This window comes from Pelodiscus sinensis, chromosome 1 (genome assembly GCF_049634645.1).
Source record: "Pelodiscus sinensis isolate JC-2024 chromosome 1, ASM4963464v1, whole genome shotgun sequence".
In the NCBI taxonomy this organism is placed as follows: Eukaryota; Metazoa; Chordata; order Testudines; family Trionychidae; genus Pelodiscus; species Pelodiscus sinensis.
Window position 1 is genome coordinate 183,588,181 of NC_134711.1, and position 12,165 is coordinate 183,600,345.

Here is a 12,165-nt window from a genome sequence, read left to right on the forward strand (position 1 = left end):
TGCATAGCCCCGTCCCAGGCACACGGAGCATGTGCAGTGCCGCCCCTACCCGGCCGGCAGCCCCACGCGGCGCCCCCTACAATGGGCTGCCCCAGGCGGTAGCCCGCCTTGCCCGTACTTCAGGCCAGCCCTGTGGTAGATCCCGATCTACTGATTGGTGACCACTGCAATAGAAACTTGTTCCACTTTTTCCCATCCTCAACAAATTGTTTATCAGTTGTCATTTTGCATCTCCAACTACCCCCCATCGCTGCCTTTTCTCCAGCTCATCTAATGTGTGTGGTCTGTCACTGATACATTGAATCCTTCTCCTCCATCCTTTCATTCTACCTTCTGCCATCTCCACGGTAGTAAAAATGTGCGACCTCACTGAGTGACCTCTTCTTGGCCAAATCTCAAGACCGCAACACCATCCACCTCTTCGAACGCCTTGCTGCTACTTCAGATGCTGTCTGCCATCTTTTCCTAACAACAGATTTATAAATATCTCCCTCTTAGGAGGAAGCTAATACAGGAGCAATAATTCTCCAGGAGCCTGTATCTGTGAAGACAGATGATACGGAGGAGACTTTGTTGGAAAGGATGAAAGATGCAGAGTGCCGAGCCTTTCCAATTGCTTTACAGCTGGTGGCTAGTGGAGTGGTCCAACTAGGAGCAGATGGTAAAACCTGCTGGAAAAAAGGAAGCCAAAGCTTGAATCATCATGAAAAGCAAGATTGCATTTCCTCCACTACTAATCTGTGGCCCTAGCAGTACAATAGGCTACTGTCAAACCCATACATTTTCTTTTCATTGCTCACTGGTTTTTCTCTGGCTGTTGTTTTCTTCTGCTGTATTTCAGGCAGACCAATTTCATATCTTTCATTCACAACCAGGATATATCTTTCCTTGTCTAAAGTTTGTTACCGTTCCTTTGCTGAATCAGTATTGGAATCTAAATTACTACCTCAAATGTTGAGGCCCTGCATGCTCAGCTGTTTGTTAAAGGAATGTATATAATCAAAGAATTAAAGGTGTGAAAATAGCATGATTTTTAAGGGAAATCTAAATGAGTTCTCTTAAATACCTGTTTTGTCAGCATCTCCTTTTGATTGTTAATCTGATTCTAGGAAACCATGAGCGTCACAAATCAAATCCATATGAATTGAAGCAAGGACATGGGGTAGATACAGCCATAACATAATTAGATCCCTACTTGACAGGTAAGGAGATGGGGAGAAAAAACTAGGCAATTTCTTAGGGAAGAAATGCTAATTTTTTAGAAAGAGGTTGGCATCTCACTGAGTATTCTCCCCTTTCCATCACCATGGTTGGAGGTTCCTTCATGTCTCTATGCCTTCTCCCTGGTGGCTTTGTAGCTCCTGTGTAATGGGAAGTGAGCCTGATTAACCATCAGAAAGGAATTCTGACAAAGCTGCTATGTAACAGAATTCATCTAGATTGGCAGAGAAGGGGGAGGGGGAGTGTTAATTTGATCAATAATCATCTCTATGATCCCATAGGGTGTGTCTAGACTACAGGGTTTTGTCGACAAAACTATACCTGCGTCTACACTGCCACTGAGTTCTGTCGACATAACGTTGACAGAACTCAGCAGTTTTGTCGACGGCTGTAAACCTAATTCTATGAGGAATAACGGCTTTTGTCGACAGAAGGCATTATTGCATTTACACTGTTCTTTGCGTCTACACTGTCATGTCGACAAAGCGGCTTGCTTTGTCGACAGAACTGGATGTAGTCTAGATGCTCTTTGTCGACAGTATCTGTCGACAAAACTTCTGTTGACAAAAGCCTGTAGTCTAGATGTACCCTATCTGACTGAGAAGTCAGAGCTAAACTTTAGCAGGTTTAGACATTAGTTACATTTCTAGAATTAGGTTCAGCGCTACCACTATTTAGCCTCCTTCGGTCCTGCTCTCAAATAGGTAAAAATGCCGCCAAAAAGTTGCAAGTGCCACATTTCAGAAATGGTGCCACATTTGTGAACACATGTAATGACAGCCAGCTGTAGAGCATGTGAGCCAGAATCTTGCCAGCTATAGACAACAATGAAATGCTCCGGAGGTCATCACAGCATGCACAGTCACCTTTTCTCTTGTATATGTGTACAGTCAGGGCATCTTTGAAGTCCTAGGGAACTTGCTCTTTCTCCTAAATGGTGATAAATAACCAGGTGAGACGGCACATCACCTGGCTACCACTAGATTCGTAAATCTCTGATGGGATCACGTCACCGCCAGGTGCCTTTCCAGATTTCACCTGCGTGACAGCTTTTTGTATCTTGTCAAGAGCTGGCGGCATAACCAGTTGTGAATCATTAGCCCACTGAAGAATCTCTTAAAAAACACTGCTGTCCAGAGTTGATGTCTAGTTTAATACTACTCGAAAATGTTCAGCCCAGTGGTCAGAGATTTCAGCGCTATCTGTAATCAGGAGTGCTGCCATCAGCAAAGTGCACTGGTGTATAAACAGCAATGCTTGGCCCACAGACAGCCTTTAGTCCATCCTAGAATGCTTTAAAACAATTTCTTACAGCTGTGTCTTGAAATGTGACTGCTTTACATTTCCACCAGCCCTCTTTCATTTGCTGTAATTTGACTTGTGCTTTCTGCTTAGCTTGAATGTATGCAGATTTCCTGGAGGCATTCTCTCTATCCTTGATCCAGGCCAGGTGGTCACATGCATCTTATCAAGAAGAGCTTGGGCATCTTTGCACAGCCACTCAAAGGAGGAAAAATGGTTACTTACCTGAACAATGATCGGTACCCATATTTTTCTGGGTATGTTTGGTCAAATATGCATTCCACAGCCCTCTCACCTTCCCCACTACTTTGGGAATTGTAGGTGTGCATAGTGCACTCATCTATCTGTAGTGGATTGGATTTGTGCACAACACCTTTTAAAGACCATCTGTTACTGCACAGGTTAGTAATTTTTTTAGTGCGGAAGCAGAATCTGCATTTTCACATTGTCAAGCCAGTGACAGGCTTGGCAATGATGGCTTCTTCCTTTAAATACACATATTGGCCAAGTCGGAGACTTATTTTAACTCTGTCAGAGTAAAGGGCCATGTGCAAGTAAAATAAATCAGTGGAAAAGGGAAATCAGCCAGGAAATGATTAGAGAAGTTGGAAAAAGAATAGAGATTTCCGATGAAGGAGCCATTGGTTCATTAGATCAGATCATGGGCATTTATATCCCCTATGGTTACTGATGAATAAAAAACACTTTGTTTTGGAATTATCTTTTATATCCTGTACTTTTGGGGGCATATTGTAGGTCAGGCTCTTGGCTCTAATGAGATATTTCAGAGCCTTAATTATAATTTACATTACAGGCAGGTTCTTCCAGGTTTTGTATTCTTACTTGTTCTGTGGTGAATATGCTTTGATAGTTGGGGAAAATAAAGAAAACTGTTCCAGTCTGTTACCTCGTCTATGTTTAATATACAAGACATTTATGGCTTTGGTATAGAAGCAATGGAGTTTTATTGTTATGATTGCAACAGGGAACTTCTGTTTTCTTATTTTATGCCCTTCCTTTCTCCCAGATTATCCTGAGAATAGCTGGCAGATATTTTGGTAAGCTACAAATAAAAACACGTGATTATTGCTTCTACTCTCTTATTGTACTGTAGTCATATAGTAACATTGTTCTATATATTGTTCTGAATTGTATACATTTTATTCAGATCTAATAAAATTGTAACTAGAGCCTTACTCTTGTTATTTATGTATCTTAGCTACTTCTCTGTCCCCATTGCCATAGTATCCAAGCAACTCAGTCTTTAATTTTTCTTCATAACACTTCTGGGAGTCTAATGCCCACTTCGTACAGAAGGAGGACTAAGGCACTCACTGCCAGATTTTTAAAAGTATTTAGGCACCTAATTCCATTTACTTCTTTAAACACCTACATCCCTTTGTAAATCTGGCCTCTAATGACATGCTCAAGATCAAAAAGTACTCTGTAGCAGAACGGGGAACTGAATCCTGGATGCGCTATTGCCTATAGACTGCATGAGTAGAATGAGTGAATTCTGCCTATTAGTTTCTGCTAATTTGTTAGAATAGTGATAGCATCTACTGTTGAACTATCTATGCACTCTTACCGTATGTGAACTGCAGGTGGGTCTTTGATTGGCAACTCCTCTTTTCTTGGCAGATCAGCATTGAGTTGGAGCTAGAAATCCTACTCTGCATGGTTTCTGATTCCTACCCCATTGAGATGCATGAAAGTTTTTACTTCCTAGATTAAGCCAGGCCCTTTGTGGTCTGCCCATGTGCCTCTCCACTAGGGTTGTAAAATCCCATTTAATTGGTTAACTGGTTAAACATTACGGTTAACTGATTAAAGGGTGGGCAGATGGGTTGTTCTGGTTGGCCATGGACAGGATAAGGCCTGTTAATGGTGAGGCTTACTGATTAACCATTTGCACCCCTACTTTCCACCACCTGGTCATGATCTTGGTCTTTTAGGCTGACTGGTGAGCCAAATGGGTGTTGTGGGAGGTGAAACTGCTAAGCCCTGATCAACTAGAAAGTATAATGAGGCTGGGAATTTGTTGTCTAGGGCTTAACCATTGGCTAGTTGTAGCACTATCCTAGAAGCCCTCGAGATTGAGATATGAAAGAGCCCATCTTGTTTAAAGAGTTCAGTCCCACTCTCATAAGACCTATGGAATTTACTTTTGTTCCAGTGGTACTTGGGCTTCTGCAAAGAAAATGCCACATCAGTAACAGCGCAGTGGAGGAGGGGGAAGTCAAGGGCAATCTTCTGTCCCAGCTACCACTGGAGACTCCAGAATGTAACCTGGACACCTAACAAACTGCCTCATGCCATAGGGCCGGGAACTAGGGTTGCTGCCGGTTCAGCCATACCCTTGGGCTTGAAACAGTTTCTATTATATACAGGTATATACTTTGGTTCAGTGGTGCTCAACTCCCTCACTAAATAAATTGTTCCAGCACCTGTGCCTCACTCTTGAACCTGCGAACACAGAGCAAGCTCAGAAATGTTGGGCATTGCCTGCTGTTTTAACCATTGGAGGGAGCAGTACATGTTGTGTAAGGCTGAGGCGTCTCTGCCAAATGATTTGAACCATGGAGCTGAGTGGCAGGTAAGTAGGCCTATACAATGTTAAAAGGGCTAAGGAGGGTAATGGGGATGGGAAGTGATTGTAGCTGTGTGCCTCTAAAATAGGGCCTTACCTGTGCCATTCTAGAGAGCCCCAGAATCTGGACAGCATAGATCTGTGAATATGGAAGAATTAGGCCAAACTATTTTTGCTCAGCCCTGAGATAGGGTGGTTAAGAAGCTGCTGAGAATGATGGGCATACGACAATAGAGATAGCGCTAAAGGAGCCCGTGAGATGTCATGAGCATGTAATAGCTGTGCGTGCTATTGTGTTTCTGATTTGTTTTCTTTAAAAACAAAAAAATTCAAAGAGACTTTGTTAGCTTTAAAGTCAGTAGGAAGGGGGGGGATATAGTATCCCAGAGTGATAGCCCACTGGTTGAAAATGGAGGCCTTGAGGTAATTCACTAGTTTAGTTTGACCTCAGTCTACCCCCCGCACGGATTTGTAAAAGATGGAATCAATCTTGAAAGATACAGTAATGTATTCAAATCCATATAACCTATCCCATTGCTGACAGTCAAGCAGAGAGCTTTGGCAATAGTTAACAGAGGTGGTGTCTCACTGTGTGTTTGTATTTCCTTTAAGCTGATCTGCAAAAAGGCTTGATTTGGCATGTTCTGCACTCCAACAGGGAACAAAAGTCATGTCAATGAGCAGCTGTTTTTTACAGGGGGATTAATAATATTTAACCCCCCCTCTCAAAAGAGCTTATGGAATACTACTCCTTCCCCAATGCTGGGTCTGTACATAACAGGTACCCCATGATATCCAGGAATATTCATCCTTGCCTTTGTAAGCGTTTGGTTTAGGGTGGGGATTGTCCCTATACATTTATGGTTAGTGCTGTGTTTTTACTTTCTAAATTCCTAGTTTTCCCAGGAACACAGGTCCAGCTTGATGAGCACCTTGCCAAAGTGAAATGATATGGCCTGCTTTCTTTCTGTGGTGGTTGCTCACCGGAACACAATATAGTTTGTTATATGTGATGGCGATAAACTGAGGGCTTGTGTACACTGGCACAATTTGTCACCACAAATTGCTTTTACACTGCAACGTGACTTTTATTGGGAAAAACTCTCAGTTTTGGCAACAAAAAACTTCCAGCCCTGCAAGAGACTTTTGTCTTTTCTTCTCCCTTTACTGCTGACAAAGAACCAGTGTGGACTCTGTTGTTTGTTTTGAGACAATTGGCTTCTCTCAGTATCCCACATCTGTCTTCTTGGCTGTGCTCAGTGTTTTGTGATCTCTGCTGCTCCAGGAAGTATCTGACAGGTGAGTGAGCGGCTCCATTTGGGGAACAAACAAAAAGCAAATCCCTGGATTGTTTCTGTTCTGCTGCTGCAGGGGGAGGGCTGGAGAGACTGCTGTGCTGCTTTGATATTCTTTAGGACAGAGAGCTCACAGAACTATGAGGGAATCCCAAGCAGCACTGGGATCAGCTCTGCCTTCCTACAACACTGCACTGTGGGATGCTTACCACGTTGCTAGCACCCTCTTGACAGAGTAACACAAGGGTCAGCAACCTTTCCCAAGTGACATGCTAAGATTTAACCCTCCTGCCCTGGGCCATGCAACTCTCCTGGCAGCGGGCAAGGGGCTCTCTCTACCACATGCCTCATGGACCACCTGTGGCAATGTAAACCTTTCCACAGACTACCAGTTGTTACAGAAAAAAACAACAAAATGTCTGGTAGCACTTTATAGACTAACAAAACATGTAGATGGGATCATGAGCTTTCGTGGGCACAGCTCACTTCTTCAGATGACCAGAGTTAACAGTTTAGGATGTGGGCTGTACCCAGGAAAGCTCATGATCCCATCTACATGTGTTGTTAGTCTATAAAGTGCTACCAGCCCATTTGTTGTTAACTTTCTCATATTAGTTTATCAAACTTCATTTTAAATACAGTAAAATATTATGTCCAATACAAAAGGTTTTAATCTTTCCTTTATTTGTGGCGGGGGAGGAAACTTTTTTTTGTGTTGAGGGGTCACTAACCCACAGAAAAATCTGGAGACCACTCAAGTGAGAAGCAAAAAAGCCTCCTCCAAAGCCCCCCAACCCTCACTGATGTGGTCCTCAACTGAGACACCTCACTTTTCCAGCACTCCAGCCCACACCAGGTGAGGGAAGGGACAGGGAGGCCTGAGTTTAAGGGCTTCTCATATGCCAGATTTACTTTTCTGGGGTTCCAGAGTCAGTGGATTTTGTGGACCCCCTAGACTCTGAGGTGAGAACAAAAATGAGGGGTTCAATGTCAGCGAATGGGATAGGGATCCAGGACGGAGGAAGGACAGAAAGGTCTGCAAGGGACTTTGGTGGCAGGAGAGGGTGTGGGGGTGCAAGAGGCGGTTTGGGGGTAAGGGGAGTAACACAGAAAAGGTGAGAGGGTGAGAATGCAGCCAAATAGCTAGTTGGGGAGGGAGGCAAAGAAAGTGCAGCGTCTGCAAAATAAAATTATATCTCCCTCTCATCTTCCCTCTGCTCCAGTCTTGCCCCATGATCACCCCCAGCCTGATCCCCTGCCCCCGCAGCCTGAACCCCTGAATCACCCCATCCACCCTCAGTGCAACCTATGCTCCTTCCCATCCTGCCCCACATCCCTGTGCCCCAGCACACTCACTGACAGGGCAGCGCTGGGGTGAGGAGAGGAGCAGGGAGGGGGGCAGTCTCTTCCCTGCCCAGACCCGCCTTTTGCCTGCAGGCTGCAGCTCTGGGGCTAGGCAGGCAGAGCCTGGGGTTGGCTCCAGCCTAGCTGGACAAAGAAGGGTGCTGGGGAAGGGACTCCCTGACCCCTCCCCCACAGGGCTGGGCTTACCATGAGGCAAACTGAAGCGGCTGCCTCAGGTGTCAGACTGTGCGCACCACTAGTTCACACTTTTTGAACAAGGCATTTTAAGGTGTTAGTTCTTCTTTATTGGAGTAGGTAGCAGAGCAGTGCCATGAGAGGAGTAGAACAGGAAGGCAGCAGAATCGAGACCTTTCCAATTTTTGGTCCAAGCTAGGGGGCATGGGGGCATTTGAGCTCCCCGCCTCATGTGCCAAAATGTTGTGGGTCCCCCATCCCCTCCCCCATCAGAAAATTGGAGCTGCAGGCTAGAGCCACAGCATGAGCTCCTGGGCAGGAGAGGCTGAGCTCCTGCCCCGCATGCCTCAGGCAATCAGCTTGTGTGCCCTTTGTGGCATGCGTGCCTGGTAGCTGACCTCTGAAGTAAAACCATGTGGCCGTGAAATATCAACAATGGGAGGCAAAAAAACTGGTTTGACCCGTTTTCACTTTTGGCAACTTTTGCATGTTGACAGGACTTGTGTAACCAAACCTTCCTAATGTAGACATAGCCTGTGTTCCCGTCACTGGAAATAACTGGTAGAGACACATTCTACACAAATTGGCATTCTGCAATGTCCATGTATTGATACAAAAATCAAACTTCCTGTAATGTTTGCTGAAAAATATATATATTTTTTCCACTTTTACTAGAGAGCTGCGCCCTCACCTCGCTACGCTCGCCTACCCCGTCTCTTTGGCCATTTTCACTTCACTGACAGAACCTCTTGATGATGTCATTCTGTTATCCAGCAGGAAAAAAACCACTCTCTGTCTCTCGCTCTCGCTCTCTCACACACGAGCAAGGAGTGGGGAAACTTTTTTGGGTCATGGGGTGCTGACCCACAGAAAAATCAGGGGCCACACAATCTGCAAAAGCAAAATCCACTTCCAACATTTTCTTTAAAGAAAGATTGTGTTATAAGGGCAATTTCCTTCTTTTGGCATGACTAGAGTCATTTTGATCAGTTAATACCATGGTACCACCCACTTTCTCCTCCATTCCATTGGTGCTCACAGTTGTCCTGAAAAGACTTTTCACAGCCTCTGTCAACAAATACAGAGTTTTTTCCTACAATTCCATCAAAACATTCAGAGACTAATACTGACTAATGAACTTCAACTACTATGATCTTTTCATAAGGAAACCCAGAGATGCTTAAATCTTTGATTCTTTGGCTATGCTAGTCTAGACTGCCAAATGCAGAGTCAAAGTACTGTTAAAAGGTGAACTGAGAGGTCAGTGGAAAAAGCGATCATAATTAGTGATGGTAGCTGATAGTGAGATCTATAGCATCACAGCATTTTTAAAAAATTAAGTCCCCTCCCTTCCCATTTTTGGGTTTCTTGTCTCTTGTTTGGAGCAGTAGCACTTGAGAGAATTTGCAGATCCTGCTGGAATGCCATGGGAAATGTTACACTAAAATGCACTTTATAAAAGCAGCATAAAAGTAACTGTGCAGTTGCTATGTTCTGTCCTCTGAATACGGTGGTTCCACTACTATGTCCAGGAGCCTTCTCAATTCTGCTGTTCTAAATTCCAGCAGATCTTGCCATTTTCTCCTAGGCACACTGCTTTACTGGCTACCAGTTGCAAAGCAGCAGGGAAGGCTCTGTGCTCCGCTTCTTTTACTCTTTCTGACAAGGTCTCCTCTGTGTCTCCAATCTTTACAGGAACTGCCTCTTGAAAAACTATAGCTCCCGCATCAACTTCCTCCTGAAAAAAAGAAAATCCAGACTACTGTAAGCTGAAAGAAAGGGAAGAGAAGATGCAGAAAAGTAGGACAGTTAATTTGCTCTGGTTACTTAAAGTACCGTTTATCACAGGAAATATGTATGTAATAACATTCATCTGTAAGGTGTGCAGAAAATACAGTGTGGTCACCTTGATCCACAGGAGATTGCTGGGAGTTCCAAGAATGGAAGCAGGTAGACCCAAAGTGAATGCCACGAAAACATCTGCAACATTTCTGTGAAGGTGAGGAATAGCATCCCACAGATGCAAGGGAATTACATGGCTTATGTGCCATGGCTAACTGGACTAGACAAAATGCAGGTATATTTACAACAGAAAATTATAATCTATTTCCTTGTCAATGAAGTAAGTGACCCAAAAGGTCTTTCTACCTCTAAATTATTTCCTGCGTGATCAGCAATGTTCTCTACACTCTGGCTACACTACACTACAAGGTTTTTGTGCAAAAACTCATGGAGCATCCACATCTCCAGCACAAGAAAATCTACAATCGAAAGAACGGAGGCCTTTTTGCAGTGTAGGTATTCCTCCTTCTACAAGGCATAACTCCTTTTTGCACTACAGCTCTTGCTCCGCAGGAGTTTCTTGCGCAAATAGAGCCTATCCGAAAAAGCACAGGTGCTCTGATGGCCATTCTGTGAATGGCAATCAGAATTTTCTTGCACAAGAGCAATCATGCAGTGTGGATGCTCTCTTGTGTAAAAGTGATGCACTTGGAGGTGTGGACGCGCTTTTGCAATAAGTTTTTGCGCAAGAACTCTTCCAGTGCAGACATAGCCTCTATGAACTGTCTCTCAGGGGTTCCTTTTCTTTGTGGAAATGCTACAGTGATATACTATGGAGGAACAGAATCACATTCATGTCTGAAAGGACTGAACTCTTTGCCTCCTCTTATAGATCTCTTAAGCAGCTATAGGAGTGGGAGGATGATTTCAAGGACTTAATGAGGAAGCTGCATCCCTTTGCTTTCAAACCTGATAAGAAAAAAAAATCTTGCTTCTGAATTAAATTAATTATCCACCAGCTTTCTTCACAAATGGTGAGAAGTCAAAGCTCCTCAACTCTATGAAATTTGTAACACACTTCTAAAATACCAGGGAAGGAGAGGTTAACGTGGCAATTAACTGAAAAATATTTATTTACAACAGAGAACTGAGCCAGTGAAACAGGAATCCAGATGAACAATGTTCTCTGTGGATGTCAACTCTGCCATCCTAGCATCATGCAGAATTACTACAGGGTGCCCTGGCCCTGTGCGCGTGGCAATAGCTGCTCCCAGGATTCCCTGACCTCTCCCCCATATGACAGCAGCTGCTCCCGGGGCTATCCACCCCCAATCACTGACCCTGCAGGCTGCTGCCATCCAGACTGGGTCTGCTCCCAGCCACTCTCAACCTCTGGGGCCAGGTCTCTCTGGTCTAGCAACCTCTGTGGTCCTGCTGGACCAGAGAGTCCTGGATGAGAGAGGTTCAATCTGTACGGCTATTTGATTAAAAAATTTGGACTAAATTGGTGTCAAGACAGAAATATTGGCACCAGGAAATTAGGACGCCAGGTCTTCTGAATTTCTTATAACTGATCAAGAGCTGGGATTAAGATGTTTGATTATGCTGCTCAAAGCAGGTCCTGACAGCATGGTGGCAATATGGCCAACCTCAAGTGTTTATAGAAAAATATTATGACTTTTACAAAGCTGATACGTTTAGGGTTCTTTTCTTTGCCTGTTAGGGTATGGTCCTTTAGGTTACAGTCACTCCACAGCTTCAGGCTTTTCTCTGCAAGCATGAGGGCTAGAACAATTTTTTTTAATGAAAGCTGAGCTTCTCAGATCTTCCTTGATTCCAGCAACTGAAGCTCTGAGAAGAACTCTAAACAAAGTGAGGATCATGATTAAAAGAAAAACAAAACCCAAAAAAACCCCACAGGACTTGGAAACATATAAGTGGTAAAAATGCTGCTGATCACCAAGGTTTTGCATATGTTATCACTCCCACTGATATGACAACTGGTGGAGCAACACTGTTGCCAATGGTAAGAAGCTGCATAGAAAAAAGCAAGTGTAGATAAAGACTGAATTCTAGTATAGTATTTATTTCCGATTGCCCCAAGGCACAACATTCTAAAGAATTCATCACACTATTTATCTAACCATTTGTACTAAGGATAGTTTTGACATAGGAATTATTCCAGCCAAGATTTTCAGAGCTGTTTGTTGTTTCTGTTAGAAATGATGTACTTACAGCTACAAAGTGCACAGTACAGCCAGTGACTCGGACTCCAGCTTCTAACACCAATTTATGGGCATTTGCTCCCTTAAAAGAAGGTAGTAAAGATGGATGTATATTCAGAATTTTTCCTAGAAAATTATAAATGAAATCATCTTTTAACTCTCATTTCAAAAGCTTAAACATCAAGTAAATACCTCATTATTAACCAGAATT

General features: G+C 43.7%; 2 protein-coding genes across 6 annotated transcripts in view; one reads left to right on the forward strand and one right to left on the reverse strand.

The window, feature by feature from the left end:
• LOC102461235 (trifunctional purine biosynthetic protein adenosine-3-like) overlaps positions 1-3,713 on the forward strand; it is a 55,450-nt gene extending 51,737 nt beyond the window's left edge. For all 3 annotated transcript variants that reach the window (XM_025186105.2, XM_025186106.2, XM_075911236.1), the window contains one exon: positions 499-3,713. In XM_025186105.2, the coding sequence (XP_025041890.2) occupies positions 499-750 (252 nt within the window). In that variant the 3' untranslated portion in view covers positions 751-3,713. The remainder of the gene's footprint in view (positions 1-498) is intronic.
• A 3,357-nt stretch (positions 3,714-7,070) lies between these two features.
• Positions 7,071-12,165, reverse strand: part of LOC102460115 (trifunctional purine biosynthetic protein adenosine-3) — a 56,320-nt gene continuing 51,225 nt past the window's right edge. For all 3 annotated transcript variants that reach the window (XM_075911201.1, XM_006126027.4, XM_075911210.1), the window contains 2 exons: positions 11,965-12,080; positions 7,071-9,685 (listed from right to left, as the gene is read on the reverse strand). In XM_075911201.1, coding sequence (XP_075767316.1) covers positions 9,488-9,685; positions 11,965-12,080 — 314 coding nt within the window. In that variant the 3' untranslated portion in view covers positions 7,071-9,487. The remainder of the gene's footprint in view (positions 9,686-11,964; positions 12,081-12,165) is intronic.